Genomic DNA, 21,592 nt, shown 5'->3' on the forward strand with positions numbered 1-21,592 from the left:
CTCGGGGGACCAAACTGTGCGGCCGGGCGGCCGGGCAGGAGGGACAGACGCAGACGGCCCCTCCTCACCAGGTGCGACCTTCCCAGGAAGTGGGGACCGTCAGACCCGCTCCCCGCCCTGCCGGCCCTGCCAGCCCTGCCCTCAGGGCCCTCGTCATGTCCTGTCAGAGCCCCAGAGGACCCTGTGGGGACATCACCTCAGAGGTCAGCCCAGCCGCCGCTGTCCCACACCCTGATCCCCTCACGTCTGAGGAGAACCACGCCCCCCCCCCCATGGCCACCGGTCCGGCTCCCTACCCGCCTGGGCCTCCCTGAGGGTCCCTATGCCCCACCCCATCCTCTGCCTCTCTGTCCCTCCCTCCATCCCTCCATCCGCACAGCGACCTCCACACCACGCCCTCCGCGATGCTCCTCTGAGGGCCAAGGGATGGAGAGGAGCGAGACAGCCTCGCCTGGGCGGGAGCGTCCCTGATTGGCCGGCACAGCGCGCATGCGGGAGGCGGGACCTCGGCCGAGACACGCCCCCTGGACCAACTGCCGCCCAGGCGCTGGTGCCGAGGGTCGAGGGTCGAGGATCGAGGATCGAGAATCGAAGATCGAGGATCGAGGATCCAGGACTGAGGCCCGGGCCGGGCCGTTGCAGCTCTACCGTTCAGGGACGTTTCACAGGCCGTCTTCCTGGGAAAGGACAAAAGGATCCGGGAGTGTGGAACAGGTAGGTGCTCAAGCCTCCGCCTTCCTGACGTGGGACACTTTAACAATTCCTGGCCAGTCTCCTCCCGGGGCCCTTCCCACCCACTGCTTCCACTCGCAGAGGAATAGCCATCCTCCCGCGTGTCCCGTGTAAACCACCCCCCTCCGTCTTCTAGGGTTTGTTTTTCGGTTGGTTGGTTGGCTGGTTGGTTGGTTGGTTGGTTGGTTGGTTGGCTGGCTGGCTGGTTGGTTGGTTGGCTGGCTGGCTGGTTGGTTGGTTGGTTGGTTGGTTTTTGTTTTGTTTTAGAGACCCGTGTATGTATCCTTGACTGTCCTGGCCTCCTGGTGTGTTGCCTGGGTAGTACAATAAATTGTATCGCGTTCTGCCTCGTGTTCCGCCGCTTCCTTTTTCGCCCAACATTGTGTCCTAACAGTATCACCTATACTATTCCGCGGAGCCGTACTGCTTTCATTTTCCCTGTTGTAGCATTCCACTCCTCAATTCATTCATCCGTTTCCTTGTCCATGGACATGTGGGTACTTTCCACTTCAGAGCTCTTAAAAGCGGTGACGCTAGGAATATTCTGATGTCTGGCATACGTGCAATTGAGTTTTGCAGCGTTTGACGGAGTCCGAGAGTTTAGAGGAGTTAATGACCTGTTTACAATCCCACCAGCAGGGCACAATGGTTCCTATTTCTCCACTTCCACGCCAACACTTGTTATTCCGGGGTTTTTTGTTTTTGTTTTGTTTTTGTATTTTGTTTGATAACAGGCATCCTAATGAGTGTAAAGTGCTGTCTCCTTGTGGTTTTGATTTGCATTTCGCTAGTGAGTACTCATGTCGAGCATCTTTTCACGTGCCTATTGGCCATTTGTATATTTCTTTGCAGAAATGTCTATTCAAGTCCTTTGCCCATTTTTTAATCAGTTTTTTTTTTCATTGTGGGTGAGTCGTAGGACCTTTTTATGTGTTCAGGATTTTAGTCTCTTATCAGATAGATTATTTGCAATTATTTTTAACCACTCCACGGATTGCCTGGGTGCTCTGTTGATAATGTCCTTTGATGCACAAACGTTTTAAATTTTGATGTTGTCAAATTTATCCATTTTTTTCTTGCCTCCTGGGCCTTTTAAAATGAAATTGTCTGAACGCTAAGGTCATAAATTTTTCTCCTATATCTTCTTAAAATTGTTTTAAGGTGTTACTTTGCATTTTTTATTCGTTGGTCACTTAAATTGACTTTTGTGCTTGCTGTCAGATAGTGATCTAATTGCTTCTTTCCTCCCATGAAAAAATAATTGTGCCATCCTCATTTATTGAATGACATGTGCTTTCCCCGCTATCAGCTGTGCCACGTCTGTCATATGCCAACTTTCTCTATGTCCCTGATTCTGCTTCTCTATCCTGATCCACCAGTCATTTTGTTTATCCTGTGCCAAAACCACAGCTTGTGGTAGAACGAAGATTCTAAGTCAGATCTGTCTAACTCTGAATCCTTGGATATTAGCTTACACTATGATGCCTAGGATCCTTCAGTAATTTCCTCAGAGCCTCCACAAGAGGGTCTACCCTACATATGAGGACCCTTAGCATCTTGCCTCCTTTGACTCCCCTTTTATCTTCTCCATCCTGAGCCTCTTGCAGTTTCCTCAAGCACACCATTGCTCTTTCCTGCCACTGGGCCTTTGAACACACTCAACCAACTTCTCTGTCAAGTCTTGGTTGACCCTCCTTCTTTTGCCTGCCACTATGACTTGTGCCGCCTCTCTCCTCTCACTGCACTATAATCCAGTCATCTGTGTGCTAATGAGACTATACTATTTTGCGTCATTTAAAATTGACCATGCGGGAAACCTGTATAATTCTACCAGCCAGATTTGGAACTTACAGTTCTTACTGGTCACTGTTCGCCCATAAATAAAAACAACGTATCTGTGAGCTTTACTGCCCTTTGAAAGTATACATACCCATGACTCATTTAATTATCTTAATAGCCCTCTGGAAGATGAATTAGTGTAAGGCCAGTTTGTAATTTAAGAGCACGAGGTTCAAAGAGTACAAATGATTACCCAAGTTTGCAGAGCTGCACAGTAGAGCTAGGACCAGACCTTTGGTATTTTGACCCATTGCTCTCCCCTGGCCCTCGCCTGTCACTGTTTTGTGTCACTTTGCTGCTCTGGGAATAAACCACATCTTCAGCCGTAAATGATGATCTCTAGCAGTGTTTGTCTCTTCCAGTAATACAGAAAATGATTTGAAGAGTGTCACCGTAGACATGGAAAACCTTTACAGAGTTGTTGTTTTCGATGTAAATTTCAAAACAAGTTAATCGAGGAAGGTATTATCTTTGACATTTTGGAGTGCACCTAAACATTATGAAATGACAAACCCATTGCAGAGTTCGTACAGACCAGACCAGATGACAAGAAAAAGGGGCTATCCTCAGTAGAGCAAAGATCAGTTGGTTCAACAACTACTTTCAGGTTCCAAATTTTCAGGGACATTCTGATTCTTTATGGCTGGCACGAGGACGGGAATCTGAATTTGTGAAAAGCTCCCACAAGGGATTTGGATAAAGATAATGTAACATAGGTGCTGTGGCGGGCCCTGTATCTACCTAAGCATTCCCTCCTTCACCCTTTCATCTTTACTAACAGAACCTTGACCCTGTTGCATATTAGAGGTGTGCACACAGCCCAGTCCAGCTCCTGGGCTGGCCATGATACTTGCCCCAGATGACACTCGTGGCATTCCTAGGAAAGCTTCATGAACTGGAAAGACGCAGCTGGTTTCCCCCTTTGATCTTTCCCCTTTGTCTTGCCAGCAATACAGATACAAGGCCTGTGTCCTTGGAGACAAAAGCCACAGTTAAGGATAGAGGGACAAGAAGAAGGAAGATCCTGGCTCCTTGAGCTGTAGTACCAGCCCTGAATTATGCAGTCCTACCTGTGTGTTACCTGGAATAAAGGGATTTATTTGTTTGAGCCACTATTCAAAATGCAGTAAAATGCAAATCATAATGATAGAGCAGTACGTACCTAAAATTTGTTTTTACCCAACTTGTGTCGGGTGTGGTAGACTATTACCGTAACACTTAAACCCAAACACGTATAATGACTCAAAACTACTTCATTTATTTCTCCTGTAACATTTTCGGGAAAGTGAATATGTCCTCCTGGTGGGCATTATCCATGCACTTCTACAGAGACCCAGCCTGTCAGAAAGTCTGCCACGTCCAACATGTGGCTTCCATGTTTGCCCCGGAGGTGGCCTCCTTTGCAGTTTGCTAGAAGGGGAAAAGAGTAGAGGGGTGCACCTGGTACGAGGTTTTTTACGAGTTAGGCCTGGCAGTGGCACACATCATTTCCGCTGACATCCCATTGCCTAGATCTCAGTCACACAGTCACATCTAACAGCAAGGAAAGCTGGGAAATGAGGCCTAGATGGGGGCCCAGGAAGAAGAGGAGCGCAAGGATTTAGGTGGCGAGCTGGAAGTCCCTGTAACCTGTGCCTTTCTAAAATTAATGTAAAACTTGACTACATTGGGTTTTCTTAAAGGGAAACTCACAAAAATGCTCAAAGCACGAACTGAAAGTCCAGCATGAAATTAAACGAGGCCGTCCCACTTATGGACTGTGAGACACTGAGCTAATCTCTCGACTTCCCTAAGCCTCGCTGACTTTCTTACTATCTTAAAGGCATAACGATAGTATTTGTCTCATAATATTTTGGATGAAATTAAGTGAAATAATGCATAAAAACCCTTATGGGCACTCAATAATATAAAGCAAGCACTCAAATATTAATAACAGTATAATGATATCAATGTTCATAATTAATTCTATATAATTGCGATTATGTTATAATAATTATTATATTGCCATTATTATGGTCGTTTTTTTAGTCACTGGTACACAATTTCCTGAATATCAAACTTTGAATGCAAACTAGTGCCTGCTATATATTTCAAAGCAGAAAAAAACGAATATTTTCATCATCAGGATTAAATATAACGTTTCATTAACAAACGTGGATTTGGAACGGGAAATGTATATTTCAAGTATATGAATTATTCAGGGTATGTCAAATGTCAGAAGGGCATTCTTATTCTTTAAGGCAGTATTTCTGCAAAAAAAGTCAGAGAAGACAACAGAAGTTTGAATAAAAGCAAAAAAAACTCTGTGCAGTCTGGTTGACCCCTCTCTTCTTTTTTTCCCCTTCCATTCTCTCTGTTCTCCTTTGGCCTCCATAACTGCATACTCTCCTGTTATCCCCTTTCATTCTGGCAACTTCTTACTACCATTGCTAGCTCCTTCTTTTCTTTTCCTTTCTTTTCTTTTTAAAAAAGATTTTATTTAGTTGTCAGAGAGAGAGAGAGAGAGAGAGAGCACAAGCAGGGGGAGCGGTAGGCAGAGGGAGAAACAGGCTCCCTGCTGAGCAAGGAGCCCGACGTGGGACTCGATCCCAGGACCCTGGGATCATGACCTGAGCCAAAGGCAGACGCTTAACCGACTGAGTCACCCAGGCATCCCAGAGCTCCATTTTTTCAAATGAGCCCTCCCATGATGGCGTTCCTCAGGACTTGGTTTTACTTGGTTCTTTTCTCAATTTATACCCTTTCCCTAAATGTCCCCATATTTGTCCATGGTTTCAATGACCATTTACATCAGAGTTTCTCAAAGTGTGGTGCATGGGATCACCTGTATCAGAATCACAGAAAGAAGAGTGTTAAAGTCCAGATTCCTTGGATCACTCCAAGGCCTGCCCAATCAGTTAGGTGGGTGGGCACTGGGAATCTGCATTTTAAATAAATTCTCCAGGCTGCTCTCAGCCCCACTGAAGTTGGAACCACTGTATTTGTCAAGGAGGACCTGACTGTCATTAACAATGGCAGCTCAACATCTCCATCTGGTGGCTTCCTAACACCACTGTCTTTGTTTTGCAAATGCAGTCCATGGATGTTAGAAAACTATTAAAAATCTGAAAAACAGGAAAGAAATAGGAAAAAGGACATTAGTGGAGTATCTGCTCCATGAATAACCAAGATTGAGTTATAACATCTTTTGACTTTTCTAACACCAAACTTGAATTTGTCTGTATTAAACTTTTAAGGGGAAATCAAATTGATGCATCTCAGTTGTCATCCGACTACACAAAAACACAGGTACTGGATGACTCCTATCTATAGATCATTACAACACGTTTTGATTTCTTACAGTGGTGCCAGGAGGATTTCATGAATTTTCAAGTTATCCTTCCAGAGGTTAGCTGATAAAGAACATTGCACTTTCCAAAACAATTTAATACAGAGCACTCTTAGTTAACTTAAGTTCTACTGTTAAGTCTTTCTTCTAATTTCTATACTTAGCAATAAGTATTCATGGTAGAATAATTTTTACAAAAGATAAAATTTACAGAGGAAATGAAATTCATACTTCATGCCACCACTGAGGCAAACTACACAGTTTGAAATTGGGGGTTACAATCTGCTTCCGTCCTTCTCCCTTCCTCTCCCCCCCCCCCCATATCTTTCCTTTTAACATTTCACTTTTTTGTACGTCCCTTAATTTGCTACGAGCTCTGGGTCCCCCCCCCGCCCTGTTTTTAATCACACATTTTACTTCTTTCATCTAAGATTTGGAGGCAAGGCTTCAATATTTCATTCAGGCCAATCCCGCTTTCACACAGACTACTTCAAGTTAACAGGTTAATGCTAAGCCAGTGACTTATGTTTTACTTCTAATTCCCTTCCTTATACTGCTCAGCATTTCCATTGGCTCTTGTAAGCACACCAATGTATTGGGTGAGGGATAACTGATGATGACCGTCCAGTGGGATGGGAGGAGGGGTAAGGATAGTCTCTTCAACAAGTGCCTCTGGAACGATGGTATATCCACAGACAAATGAATGAAGTTGGGCACTGTAGTCACACCATACACAGAAAGCCTAAATATAAGAGCTGAAATTATAAAACTCATAGAATAAAACGCAGTAGTAAACCTTCGTGACCTTGGGTTTCTTAAATATTAGACCAAAAGCAACAAAAGAAAAAAATAGGTAAGTTGGTCTTGATCAAAATGAAAATCTTTTTGCATTAGAAGACACTACTGAGAGAGAGAGAGAAAAGATATCCTACAAGATGGGAGAAAACATTGGCAAATCAAATGTCTGGGGAGAGTCTAGTAACCAGATTATATAAAGAACCCTTACAACTCTGACCAAATGACAAAGCAAACAATAAAAATGGGAAAGGGATCTGAATACATATTTCTGCAAGGAAGATATACAAATGGCCATCAGTCACATGATAATATGCTCAACATTATTAGTCATCAGGAATTGCAAATCAAAACCTAACAATAGCTGTTAACACCCATTAGGGTGTCTAACATTAGGGGGAAAATAACAAATTGCTGTTGAGAATGTGGGGAAGTTGGAAGCCTTATACACTGCTGGTGGGAATTTAAAATGGTACAGACGCTGTTAAAAACAGTGTGGTGAGGGGTGCCCAGGTGGCGCAGTTGGTTAAGCATCTGCCTTTGGCTCAGGTCATGATCTTGGGGTCCTGGGATCCAGCCCCGTGGTGGGCTCCCTACTCGGCGGGGAGCCTGCTTCTCCCTGTCCCTGTCTCTCTCTCTCTCTCTCTCTGCATCTCCCCCCGCTTGTGCTCGTGCTCTCTCTCTCTCTGTCAAATAAATAAATAAAGTCTTTAAAAGAAATAAAAAGAAATAAAAACAGTTTGGTGGTTCCTCAAAAGCTTAAACATATAATTAGCATATGGTGCAGTAGAGATATCCCCACCCCACCCCCCAAATTGAAACAGGCATTCAAAAAACGCATGAACGTGTATGTTCATAGTAGCACTATTCAAAACAGCCAAAAGTGGGAGCCACCCAATTTTTTATCAACAGAGGAATGGGGGATAAACATAAGGTGGAATAAACAGAATATTATGCAGACATAAAAGGGAATGTTGCCATGTAGTTGAACTTTAAAATCATTATTCTATGTATAATAAGCCACACACAAAAGGTTACGTATTGTGTGATTCTGTTCATATGAAATATTCAGAATAAGCCAAGCCATAAAGACAGAAAGTAGATTTGTGGTTGCCAGGGGTTGGGGGCAGGTGGGAGTGAGGAGTGACTGGGTATAAGATGGGTATAAGATTTCCCTTAGAACTTATGAAAATGTTTTGTTAAGAAGATAGAGGTGGCGGTTTTGCAACATTGCAAATTCACTTAATGCCACTGGATGGTATACTTTAAAATGTTATGTGAATTTCAATTCAATAAAAATATTTTAATTAAAGATAATGCTCCTTAGACCACTGTAATAAAATGTTGAAGTATCTTGAAAACAAAACAAAACGTAACCACTCCCATTTTAATGTATTCATTTAAAAATAATATTAAGCCCGTTAATGCTTACATGTAAATATGCTTTATGAAAAAAATTACTACATTTTGGAAAACAAACAAAAGTGTTAAAAGTATGGCATTGTTTTACAGTTTTGCAAATCTATTTAACACCTACCTGAATAGGAAAGACCTGGATTTTCTCACCTGCTTCTTCACTTCATCTCTTACAATCTGTTGTTTCAAGGGAAAGGCAACCAAGCAATCCAGATTCACTGATACCGAGTAGGGAGAAGAAGACCTCGCTGGTCCTCCAGAGGGTTCTCAGGGACCACCCCCCAGGTCTCCCAGAATGACCACTGGGCACTGCCGAAGCCTACTGTTCCTTCATGAAGTTTAATCAACCCTTTGAGAGCAGATACACTATTAGCTGATTTGAAAAAAATGGAGACTTAGGGAACAGAGATGTTAGGGCGCAACGTGAAAGTCACACAGCTGAGGAGAGGCAGAGCTGAGACTCAGACCTGCACCAGTCTTTCAGAAAGCATCTCAGATTTGAAAAGATCGACCATGGATGTACCCCACTATTTTCCCTCTCCAAAGCCTACATAGGCTACGTGGGGGGTCTTGATATCTCTCTCCCTCTTCTCTACACTAAGAACCTGGTGAAGGCCTTCATTCAGTTGGCACACAGTTATATGGAAGTCCAGCCTGCCCTTCTCTCTTGGATTGCATATAGAGTGGGAGGGCTTTGTCTTGCTCCAGAATCTGGGGTCCAGGGCTGTGCTGGGTCTGTCTGGAACCATCACCTCATGAGGGCTGATCTGGGGCATCACTTGCCAAATCAGCCTTCAGTGACATCATGTCGGTGGCCTGCAGTCGGCCATAATGGGAGTATTTATGTCATGGGAAATAGGAAAACCCTGGAAATTGGAACTGCACTCTCCCCCCCCCCCAAAGACCTGTTTCCAGCACATCACTGCCCAGGACTGGCCACAGAAGAGTTGCCTGGAGCTCATTAACAGGAGGAAGAGCCGCATCACAGGGCAGCTCTGTCCCCTAATGTAAATGACTGTGAGAGAGGAAGTGTGTGCTGTGTGCCCTGATGATAGGAGCCCTATCGCTGAGCATAGTATTCATTGTCAGTGTGGTTGCAGCAGTACATGCTGAGCACGGATCCCAAATGTGAGAGGTTCATCTCTATCTCCCTATTGTCCTAGATCGAAGACATTTTGGGGAGTTGTCTCTCTTCTCAGGAACCACTGGTGTCCTGAAAACCCTGTCAATACATATTTGTCCAAGTGTAAACTCAGGGTCATTTGGTCCTGCCGCAACCTGAGTTTCTAGTTTGCCTTCCACTGACATCCATGTCCTATAGCCTCACACAGTTTCACCTCTTGGGTCATTTTAAATTGACCGAGAGTCCTTGGATCCCACCTACACAAACACACCTGTCCTCATGTGGCCCAGCAGGTTGAAAGGTGGTCCTTAACAGGACCTGGATCCTAAGTGGTGTGTGTGTGTGTGCGCGCGTGCACACGCACGCCTGCGTGTGAAGGGAAAACAGAAGCTGTTATCTTTCTACTTTATTTCCTCCATAATCCATTTTGCAAAAACCCCCCTGCCCTCAATGCCTTTTCTGAGAACATCGGGTACTGTCTCCAATATTTCATTCATTCATTCACTCACTCATCCATCCATCCATCCATTCATTCATTGGTTGGATTGGTCAGGGTGTAATTGACTGAGAGTGAGATCAATGCTCTGCATCTGAGGATGTATTAGTACTTCCTGGTTTCCATAGAAAGCTAACATCAGGGAGAACATTTTGATGACATTCTGGTTTCCATGACAACTGGGGTAAGCCATTCTTTCCTGGAGGCAGAAACATTTAACAAGGATATTTACAGACTGGAGAGATGGAGTAACTGTAGAATCATCGAGACTAGTCGGTGTCTGCTATCAATGTGAGTCATTGTGTGTGTGTGTGTGTGTGTGTGTGTGTGTGTGTGTGTGTGTATTGCTGGTGTGTGGTCTCTAGTTGGACATTAAGAGCTCTAATGCCTCCTGTTTTATAAGAGAGGATGGCAGCTCCTCTTGTGGGGGGCTAAGGTGATTGAATAACCTGTCACACCCCAGCCCCATTTTGCTGTCCTAAGGTGACACCATTGCACGAGGGCATTGTTACCTGAGTTCTTGAAAGCAGAGATCCCCAAATATTTCTCATCGTGTACCTCTGCTTAATGATTGTCCCATGAACCCTTAAAGATGTAAGTTTACTCATTTACACCTACTTATAGTAAAGTTATTCTGTGTACGATGTGAGAGAGAAAATTTGAAGTCAGCAAATGGGTAGGATTGGAAGATCTAATGTTACTCTGTGTAACCTAAGGGATAATATTGTGCTCACTCCGAGTAGGTGACACGCGCACGAACTAAGAAACATCTCTAAAAGACAAAGTCTGAGCCCGAGCTCTGAGGTCTCCTCCTCAGAGGACATGGCTTCTCAGAACCACCATGTCGTCCCTTGGTTTCTCCAGAATTGCAAGTGCCTACACTTCCTATCATGGCACTCTTGTCTCACTGTTCCTTTTTTTTTTTTTTCTTTTCTTTTCTTTTTTGGTCTCCAGATAATTCTGTCAAGTTCTCTCTGATTAAAATAATAAGAGAGTATTGCCTGTTAGTCATGTTTGTTTTTCGCTCTTTGCTTTTAAGGCCGTTCTTTTCCCTTTGGTTTCTAGAAGTTTTACTATGATGAGCCTAGACCTGTTTGTAAGTGTGTGTGTGTGTGTGTGTGTGTGTGTGTGTGTGTGTGTGTGTGTGTAGGGAGTGGGAAGGGAGGAAATGTATTATGCTTGCAGTTTGGCACATCGATATACCACCTGATATTTTTCTTTATTTTGGAATGTTGTTGGCTATTGTTTCTTCATACATTCAGCAGCCCTTCTCTCTTCTTGGACTGCAATACAATATCTCTTATGTGGTTAAATATATGCATTTTAATAATGAGTATTTCCTTTGATCCATGTAAACTATACCTCAAAGACGTTTCAACTCTATTCTCATTGCTTTCTATGCAATGGTGTGGTACCGTTTTGCTTGCCTCCTTTTTTATTCACTTACATCCAGTATTTCATTTCATATCTCCTTAGAATCGTTGTAAAGTAAGGTTTTGGTGACTATTTACACATAAATGTGTCCTCCCTGTAATATTTTAAAACATTTGAAAAATGATGATGTCTACCCTCATTCACCACACACTTCCATCCTTTTTCTTCTTCTCTTTTCAGTGGAACAATGCCATGACATTTCTGTGTACCATTCTAGACTTTTCTCTTGCATTTACACGTCTTTTGTATCCTAAGACGAAGTATATACCGTTGTTCTCCATGTGAATGTGTGCTTTACAAAGTAAAGCATATTATTTGTGCTTAATTGGTCTCTAGTTAGACTTTTTTGTTTGAATTTTTTTTCCTGAGTCAGTACATGAAGGTCTGCATCAGTCTTTGTGTTGGAGACATAACGTGCCCTTGTTGGCTTAGATTATAGGTTTGTTAATCTTTACCCATGGGTAGCAAGCATCTGGCTTACATCCAATGTTGTTGTGACATGCTACGATGCAATGACTTATCTTGTGAACGAGGGCTCCTTTTTCTCCTTGTGCACAGCACAGGGAAATCAGTACGTTCTAAAATACACACCTCGTCCACTCGCCTGGGTATTAGTAACTATGGAGGTCTCACCTGCAGGAAAGAGGAGGCTGTCCTTGACTTTTTCAACCCTAATGCCGTGCATGATTTCATTAGTGTTATAGACGGTAGTGGAGGTCTCCCTGTGGCAGGTAATAGGGACTGGAGGGGTAACAGAGCATCTTTGGAAGAAAGTTGGCCTACTTGGTGGGACAAACCACCTAAGTTTGCTAAAGGCACGGGAGAGAAGTCACTCTAGTCTGAAAATAAGGCCTTGAGGGAAACCTTGACCTTTGTATAGTTCTTTGCTCAAGCACTCATGCTTCTACTTCTCTGAGTAGATAGCTCTTGATGGTGTGTGCCTGCAAGAGTAGCTGCTGTGGTTCCTTCTTTGTTAAGGAAAAATTGGGAGTCAGAGCTTGGCAATTTGAAGGTGTATGTGTATTTAGTGTTGTAGTTGATCACTTGTAGGTGAGAAGCAAAGCCTAATTTTTTCACTTCTTTGAAAAAACTGAGGGCAGTTCATGATTTTTCAGTTTGTAATATCTGCCGTTTGAATGTTTGTACAAAAATAGCCCACATTTCCAAGTAGGCATGACCTCTATGAATTTATGAAACTAGTGAACAACGTAAGGGAAAGGTTTGATGATATCAATTCCCATTCGGTTATCCTACAAATGGAACTCAAACCCAATGAAAGCTTAAAAACTTTTACATGTGAAAGTCCATGCTGAACTCATCTGGCACTGGAAAGGTGCAAAAATACACAAGAATGTATTTCCCTTTATAACTGAAATTATGTAAAATGTGCCTTTATAATAAAAAGGGGGGAACTGTCAACTTGTCCATTTATGGAAATACATGTTTTGGGGACAGTTTAAAGTCACAAAACCTACAGCTTAAAAGAAGCTCCAAAGGGGGGAGGGGAGCGGTGCCTGGGTGGCTCAGTCAGTGAAGCGTCTGTTTTCGGCTCAGCCATGATCCCAGAGTCCTGGGATCAAGCCCCTCGTCGGGCTCTCTGCTCAGTGGGGAGCCTGCTTCTCCCTCTGCCTCTTCCCCTTCCCCCCTACTTGTGCATTCTCTCTCTCTCTCTAAGAAATAAATAAAATCTTAAAAAGAAGAAGAAGAAGAAGAAGAAGTTCCAAGGGGTGCCTGAGTGGCTCAGCCGGTTGAGCGTCCCACTCTTGATTTTGGCTCACGTTGTGATATCAGAGTTGTGAGATTGAGCCCTGCGTCGGGCTCCACACCAGGCGTGGAGCCTGCTTAAGATTCTCTCTCTCCCTCTCCCTATGCCCCTCCCTCCCTTCTGCCTCTCAAACAAACAAACAAACAAACCCCCAAAAACCTCCAAAAAATAAGCAGTAATTGTAGGGAAGGAATGAGGGGGTGTTGGGGTAAAGATGAGAGAACTCCTGCCTCCGGGGAGTGGGGGTGTACAGGAGTCATATCAAGGAAAGTGCCCTTATTTGGAGACAACACCTTCAGAAGATTGTTTTCTTCTGTCTTTGGAAGTGATTACAGCTCTCACTGGGGAAAAGAGTTAAAGAATAAAGCTTCCAAAATAATTCTTCCAAAACTCATGGCCATTGATTGGAGAAATAAATATTCATTTCCGTCAAGTTCTTTCATTTCTTAACCAAAGAGCAAATGGAATAGAACAAAAGTTATACCAGGACTTAAAAGTTGAAGCTGGTCCATCTGAGGGTTCTATTTCTTGATGGGTCTGGAACTGATTGTGAAGTTATAGATTGTGGAGTTGCTATTTATACCACTCCCCTTCTGGTTTTTTTTTTTTTTTTAAGATTTTTATTATTTGTCAGAGAGAGAGAGCGCACAAGCAGGGGGAGGGGCAGAGGGAGAGGGAGAAGCAGGCTCCCCACTGAGCAAGGGGCCCAGACGCAGGACTCAATCCCAGGACCCTGGGATCATGACCTGAGCCGAAGGCAGACGCTTAACTGACTGAGCCACCCAGGCGTCCCTCCCCCCTTCTGTTTTATTCTATTTATTTTCACTGGGCAGGCATGTTTGATATAACTGTAAACTAAAATTCTGGATATATTTTCATATCCAAGCCCTCTCAGGATTGGGGGTTACTTTAAAAGTTACTTTAGTGTCATTCAAGGTTCTATTTTTAATACATTCCTCCTGGTGTGCAAAAGAGGATCAACATTTATATATCATTATCTCTATCTGTCATCTGTCTGTCTATACACCCACCTGTATACATCGTTAGAGGGAAAGAAGAGAGCTGTGCTCCTGTTAGTACGAAAGATTAAAAGAAAATCATCTGCAATATTATGTACCAACCCTTAACGGAAGCTATTTGGACAATGGGCCAAAGCATATGGTGAGAGGGACATGTAGGATTTAATATTTTCATTTAACACCCTTCCCTTCTGATTGCCTCTCTCAAGGATGCATTGCTTTGGGTAATCAGAAAAATAACTGCCATTGATATTTTGGTTGCCCGCTGAAAGTTACTCCATTAGAGTGTTTCATAGTTGAACAGATGTACACAAATGTGAATAGGAGAGAATTTTCAAATAGGTGGTATGGTTTTTAAAACCCTTTTTAATATCCTACAGAAAATACGTATAAACAGAATAAAAAATGCTGGAGTCTATGGACCCATGTATTTGCAGTTAGCATTCCTCCTAGGTGATCAGATGACTGATGCTTAACATTTTTCCTACTTTATAACTTTAAACAACATTTTGGATTTTCCATGTGTGTTTTCAAAATAAGGAACTGAAAGGAGCTGAAAATAACATCTGCACTGGAAGCAGAAACATCTGCTTGCGTGTGTAGAGCAGAAAGCATGGATTATATGCATCAATACCAGGCATCCTGGGTCTCTAACGTCATCACTCTGAGTGTGTGTATATCTGTGTGTGTGTGTGTGTGTGTGTGTGTGTGTGTGTGTGTGTGTGTGTCTTGGGGATGGGTAGCTATCTGGTTGGAGTTGAGGTGACTCAGGCACTCCTGTTCTGTATGAGGGGCTGGCAGGTCCTGCTGCAGAGAGGCTGCAGTTGGCTGAGTCACCTGTTTTTCCTTCTCCCTTTTGTCCTGTCTGTGTCCTCACATGACACCTGTGTTCTGAGCGCCAGCACACTGAGTTCTCTAAAGCAAAGGACACAATACCTGCATGATCATACACTCTGGAAAGAAAAAGTTTGTGCGGGCTATGCCCAAAGTACGTATAGTTAATCATCATACATTATTCCATATTATACCTATGAGTATGTGTGAACAAAGTTGTGCATACATGCATTTATTAGGGAAATAATATTCTGTATTATGAAACTTCCCATTTGAAACTGATAATGGATGAGCTAAAATCTGTGAGCGAATTATAACACATATTTGAACAGTGTATACAGAAAAGTAGAACCCATTAACAGGGTATTTCTTTGGGGAGTGGGGAGAGGGATTGAGAGAACAATTGCGTTTTCTGCATTACACACATCTGAATGTTTAAAATGTATTTAAATAAAGTTTTTAAATGTCAGAGAAACCACATTGTAAAGAGATTCACAAAAATGATGCAAAAAATCAGCATTCACCTGTAACGGTGATCAAATATGCTCTTGAGTGAAGAAATGTAGTCCTAGGTAATATGTGCAGGCGTGTTCCTATGGACGCATGGGAAATGTGTGACAAGCCCATATACCATCATATTGACAGTAAGCATCTATGATGTATTGCCTCCTGTATATAACTCTTTACCCATTTTATGTTCTCCACAAACCCATTTAATGTTACTTGAGAAACACCAAAACACAGTTACATTATAGACCCCATTTTTGTTACACACACACACACACACACACACACACACACACACATACACAAGCTGCTACTATTAAATCAATGCATCCAAGACAGACAAAAGGACTGTTATGAAAGCAGTAGTTCCCACGGTTCTGAAATAGGAGGACTAGCCTAAACTAACCAGCTTAATGTGGAAATATTTTTGAAATGCAAAAGCAGGAGGCAGATAGACATGTCTACATTATAAATGAGATTTAACTAACATTTCTGTTTCAGAATGGCCTGCATTCCAGAGTTGAGGAAGGGAAAATGATGAATCCATCCCCATTTTGTTGGCTTAATTTCCCATCTGCTTTTCTGATTTTCTAGATTAACATTAGAGGGACGTAGTAGGTCCTGGGTATCTACATTTGATGTCGTTTGATCCCTGGAAGGACAGTGCACTTCAGAAGCACAGAGCAGAGTAAAGGGTCTGCCGGACAAGCAGTTAGAGTGTGTGAATCAACAGATGCAGCTCACAGAAACTCGCCTCCCCAGATCTACGTGGTGTTCTGTAAGACGTTCTTATTTTACTAAACATTTCATTTGCAGTCGTTTCATGTTGACATTTGGAGTGTGGTTTATTTTGCTCCTCGCTCTACGGCCACTTCTTTACACAAATTTGTGCTGGGGGCACGGGGAACAGCCTTTTAAACTGCCATAGAGAAATGAAAAAGTGCAGGTCACACCCAATGGCCCATGCCTGCAGCAATCCTTATGAAGGATGGTACCAGTAACCACCATGATGACCTTCGCGAGCCTCTGGATTCTAAGTTCATGCTCTTAGCACAACATTGTGCTGACATTCAGTGTCTGTAGGCTGGAAATCGCCTCTGGCTTCCTTGGGTGCACAGGGTGGCATTAGCAGCCCCAGAAAATAAAAACTGAAGCATTCCCCCAGGATGAGCCCCAGGGAGCACAAAGGGCACAGAATGTCCAATAACACAAATGAGATCTGGAAAATGACACCCACCTCCCCATACAGATTCTCTTTAATACGCAGTAGTAACAAGCAGGGCAAGAAGTTGGATTTGGAGGGTTATAAAACTCCTCTGGTATCTTTTGTATTTTCCCCCGATACTTGCCATGTATTTACCCCCTGCCTGATACACACTCTTCATATTTCTTTGTTTTATCTCTTATCAGTTCTCATTGACCAATGTTCTTCCACTTTCACAAAACGAATTTTTTTCTCCTAATACTTTTCCTCTTTTCCTTTTCCACATTCCAGTATTCTCCAGCATAGTCCATTCAAAACACAAGTTCCAGCGACCCTGGGAGATTCAGGTGAAGAAGGACGGGCCACACAAACTGTAAACCCTTTGTGGTCCTAGGCCAAAAAGGTGTGGTGAAGAACATTGTTTTAGGGAAGACCTGCCGTGCCGGTGGATGTGATGGCTAGACCTCTCGACCTCTATTAGTTACCTCTTGAGAGGAAACTCAAATCATAATGGATGCTGAGTATGTCCTATGCAATTGGAAAGGCCACTTTTGGCCAGCAAAGGTTTTGTCCAGATCTAGGATCTCACCAAAAAATAAGAGGAAAGGGGCACTTTCTCTAGAAGTTGAAATACTCTCAGTAGATGAAAAAATTGAAGTGAAAAGCACAGACATAAAGATCCTAAATGAGTCTCAAATTGAATACATTACCTCCTTGCTGACAGCTGAGTCGAAGGCCAGTGTCCCACCAGGACAGGAAGTGCCCTACAGAAGCGCTCTTACAGTGGCCCTGGAGATTCTGAATGAGAGACCAAGTTCGGGTCCAGCAAGAGCATCAGATGAACCAAAGACCACTACACCATCCCAAAGGAGACCACAAAAGCGATCTCGTAAAAAGTACCGGAAGCCCAAAGGGAACTTACTGAGGAGTCTTAGGAGAAGCAAAAACCTCAAATCGCTGCTGGCATGTTCACAGAGTGAGGGCGCCCCAGACGGTGGTCAAACACAGGCACACAGAACCGTCACTCCTATTCCAAGGAGAATGCAAGCAGAGTCCTCACAAAGCTGCAGGATGTACCCAAACTTCCCGTCACTTTCAGAAGATGGTTATGAGAAAGAGGGCAAGGAAAAGAGGGACACCTCAGGAGTTAGGTCCTTGCACTGCACAGTCAAGGAGGGTACAGGTGCTAAAGATGGAAGCGTCCTTCCACCTCTGCCACCAGGTTTCAACCTCACTGTACCCAAGGCTCTAAAAGAAGAGGCACATGACACCTACCCAAAGACCCTGGCTGTCTCCTCTGAATGCTCTGCCTTCTCCAGGAATGTTGAGGATCATGGAGAGGGTCCCTGGAAGCCAGGCTTGGAAGGTGTGGCAGCATCCTCCAGCGCCCCTAACCTGAGGCGGCGTTATTCACTCCGTCTGGCAAATAGAAAAAGGAAGCTGCAGGTACCAGAGTTTGAAAAAGGGCGGCAGGAACTTCAGTCTTCAGTCAACTCAAAGGCTGTTAACCCCACCACTGCTATTAAAAAGGATGTCGGCAAGGAAATGGGACAACCAACAAGCATGGCTTTTCCACAGGAGCCTTGTCCCATTGAAGGAGGAATGATGGTCTGGTTTAAATTTCAAAATCACCCATTTTGGCCAGCAGTGGTAAAGAGTGTCAGCCAAACAGAGCAGACTGCAAGGGTGCTTTTGATTGAGGCAAACATGCACTGTGAAATGAGTGGCATTCGAGTTCCTCTTCGAAGATTAAAGCATCTGGACTGTAAAGAGAAAGAAAAACTAATGAAGAGAGCCAGGAAAGTGTACGAGCAAAGTGTGAACTGGTGTTTCTCCCTGATTTCCCACTACAGAGAAGGGCTCAGTCGCGGGTCTTTTGCAGGCTCTTTCCTGGACTATTACGCTGCTGACATCAGTTACCCAATTAGGAAAGCCATCCAAGACGGGGATGTGGAGATTGATTTCCCAAAGGTGGATTATGCCGACCTGGAAGATTCTGAGGAGGAGGCCTCCCTGGGCGGAAAGAGGCCCCGCAAGAAGATTCTCCCTGACCGGATGAGGGCTGCTCGGGACCGAGCCAACCAGAAGCTAGTGGACTTCATCGTGAAAAGAAAGGGAGCCGATCACCATCTTCTGGACATTGTCAAAGGCAGGAAACAGTCCAGGTGGCTGGCATCATTTCTGAATTCAAGCAGGTACGTGATCTGCATTGAAACATACCTGGAGGATGAAGACCAGTTGGATGTTGTGGTAAGACATTTACAAGAAATCTACAAGCAGATAGACAAGAAAATGCTGACTCTGGCAAGGGATGACAAAGTGAGTTTTGTTCTGGAAGTTCTTCTGCCAGAAGCAATCATTTGTTCAATTGCTGCACTTGAAGGGTTAGGTTACAAGGAGGCAGAACAAAAGTACCTACAGGGGCCACCTGTGCATTACCGGGAAAAAGAGCTATTTGATAAAAATATCCTAAAGGAAATGAGAAAGAGATCAGCAACGAGGGGCAAAGCTAAATAACTCCTCCTGTGCCCACACTTTAACAGGGAGACCTCTCATTACCCTGCCTGTATGAAACGTGTGATCCTTCCATTCTCTGTGGCATGTAAATGTGTTCTGTAAATTTGAGACCCCGGGAACATGCTGGATTCATTTTGGATCCATCTCTAGCACTTATGGGTAGCATGGCCATCATCATTTCCGGTTCCCAAGCGCTTCACAAACTGATTTGTTAAAACACTGCAAGCAGCTGTACTTCCCTCTCCTTGCTTGGATGTGTAATTGTCCAGATGTTTTCATAACGTTGCTTTTGACAGTACTTCATATTTTAATATACGACGCACATTCTTTTATTACATGAAAGACCCCTGGTGTCAGACAAGAACCGACAATCGTTTTTTAAAATCTAAGATAGACGCTTACAGAAACATCCCATGGATTTCTTATGCTTTTGGCGCTGCCTCAGTATAATTGATTGGATTCCTTCTTAAGATAATTCCTGACTTTGATCTGCCATGCTTCTTTGTCTGGAAAAGTAGCCCTGAGGGGTGAAGCCAACAGCAGAGATGTTTTCTATGTATTGCCACTGCCTTCGAATGGTTCCTGGAAAAGCAGTCTGGAATCCAAAGTTAATGGGTCATCTGCATGTAGTCCACATGTGGATGAACGAAATCTCAACGTGCAGTAAACATTTTGTCAGCCTGTGCAAGATTGTTAACTCTACGCTTCCCTAAGACTCGATTTGGGAAGTAGCTTGTTCAATGGCTAAATGGTTTCCTAAAACAGACAGGCTCTTGGCTGTGTTCCTAACTGACTGGATGCTTTACATATAGTGGTTTATCCCCATGTGGAAGACAACTAGAGTAATCATATGCATAGTTTAGCTATTTTAGACCTAGGAACCCAAGCTCACTGCTAGGAGCCCATCTAAAGTGGCACAAATTGTAAGGAAGCATGCACTTTGTTCTGGACCTGTATCCCTGAAAACACAGTCATTTGTCTCAAACCAAGCAAGCTTTCTCTTTTGACTTACTCACTGACTAGCCCTGACAGGTTCCAGCAGTTATAAATGCAGGCTGGTAAGTCATTCCAGGCTGCTTGAGCAACAGACGGACGAGGATCTCGGAACTCAGAAATGGGCAACAGAAAATCCTCCATTTGGCTAAATATGGCTGTTGTCAGAATACAATGAAACATATCTAACTAAAATTCTGAAGCCCGTGAATTGTTATCCTAACTTGAAACAAGATTTTCTGAGGGAAAAAAGAATTCAGAAAAGCTAGTATACTTTTAAAACTCGATGTGAAAATAAACACTAAAGGTTTAACATGAACCTGAGTGCATTTTTATTCTTAGAGGGTGTCAACTGTCACTCACAGGCCCATGCTGTGTGTTCATATGGCCGTGTGATTTGTGTGTGTGTGTGTGTAAAATTTGCAAGAGTTAGCTGTTTTGATTCACAATAAAACTATTGTTATCTTTCACCTTGAACTTCTGCTTCATCATACTTTGTACAACTACGTAGCTGGTGTCTCTAAATATGTATATATGATATATGCATATACATATACATACGTGTGCGCGCGTGTGTGTGTGTGCGCACACACATACTATTCTGGAATTTCAGTGATTTAGTCATCATCTTTTAAAGTTCATTATGAATTTTCTTCTCATCCTAAATAAATACTCACTTTCATGCTTGTTTTCATAATTCCAGAAGAGGGCCTTCCGAACTGTGTAAGCTTCAGGCCCATCAGAACCTTCTTTCGACTCTGCCTGAGAGACACCAATGACTCCTGAGGCATTCTGCCTGGGCTAATCCACATGACATCCTCATGGTCCTGAAAAGTACTTGGAAACACACCATCTCCATGCTCTATGTGGACCTTGTACACTGGAACATCACACTTTAGTTCTTCCATAAACATTGCATCTCTCTGAATCAAATATATCACTCAACTTCAGCCTTTTCACATGGCTGTATCTGGCTCTACATTCTAACATTTTCTTCACTACCTTATCCATCCATCCATCCATCCATCCATCCATCCATCCATCCTTCCATCCATCCATCCATCCATAGCATTGGTGAGTCGGTAGAGCAAGTAAGATGTGGTTTAAGACTCTGATCTGAGGATAAATTTCAGGTGCCATAGAAAGAAGATGACAATCTTGGGACCCAGGTGACAATCTAATTTCTAAGATGACTGTGATGCACTACTTCACATTCTTAGTGAGAAATATTGATCGGCATCATGGATTGATGGCCTACATGTGAAACCAGAACGCCCAATTTTCCCATACTTGTGGGATTGTGGGTATCCCTTGGTTTGGGGTGAAGGGAGAGGAACTGGTCTCTCCTGGGGGTGTCATTTATGCCTGAGGCATTCACTGAAGAGGGCGGACATGCCTAGGACACACATCTCTTCTCCTCCACTTGAACCAGGATCACATTCGGGGTGTGCAGCTGGATTTGGGGGGCTGGCTGTGTAGACTCTGAGATACCTTCCAGCCTGAGCAGTTGTTAAGGTGGCTCTAAGATGGCCCTAAACTGGTTCTCTATCATGGGTGTGTGTGTCTGATGGGATAGCCCAACCTGTCACC

At 43.5% G+C, this 21,592-nt stretch overlaps 2 protein-coding genes across 2 annotated transcripts in view; both read left to right on the top strand.

Annotated features, from left to right (window-relative positions):
• The window catches only part of LOC123786522 (paraneoplastic antigen Ma6F-like), a 159,904-nt gene that overhangs the window by 128,185 nt on the left and 10,127 nt on the right, over positions 1-21,592 (top strand). The gene's annotated exons all lie outside the window — the stretch shown is intronic.
• On the top strand, positions 17,003-19,009 carry LOC148106794 (PWWP domain-containing DNA repair factor 3B-like). Its single transcript, XM_087860347.1, has one exon. It carries the CDS (start codon positions 17,003-17,005, stop codon positions 19,007-19,009), a length of 2,007 nt encoding a protein of 668 aa, XP_087716473.1.

This window comes from Ursus americanus, chromosome X, assembly GCF_024610735.1.
Source record: "Ursus americanus isolate L20-20 chromosome X, mUrsAme1.1.p, whole genome shotgun sequence".
In the NCBI taxonomy this organism is placed as follows: Eukaryota; Metazoa; Chordata; class Mammalia; order Carnivora; family Ursidae; genus Ursus; species Ursus americanus.

Coding starts and splice junctions, on each gene's coding strand:
- LOC148106794 (XM_087860347.1), top strand. CDS start 17,003: ATGGATGCTGAGTATGTCCTATGCAATTGGAAAGGCCACTTTTGGCCA.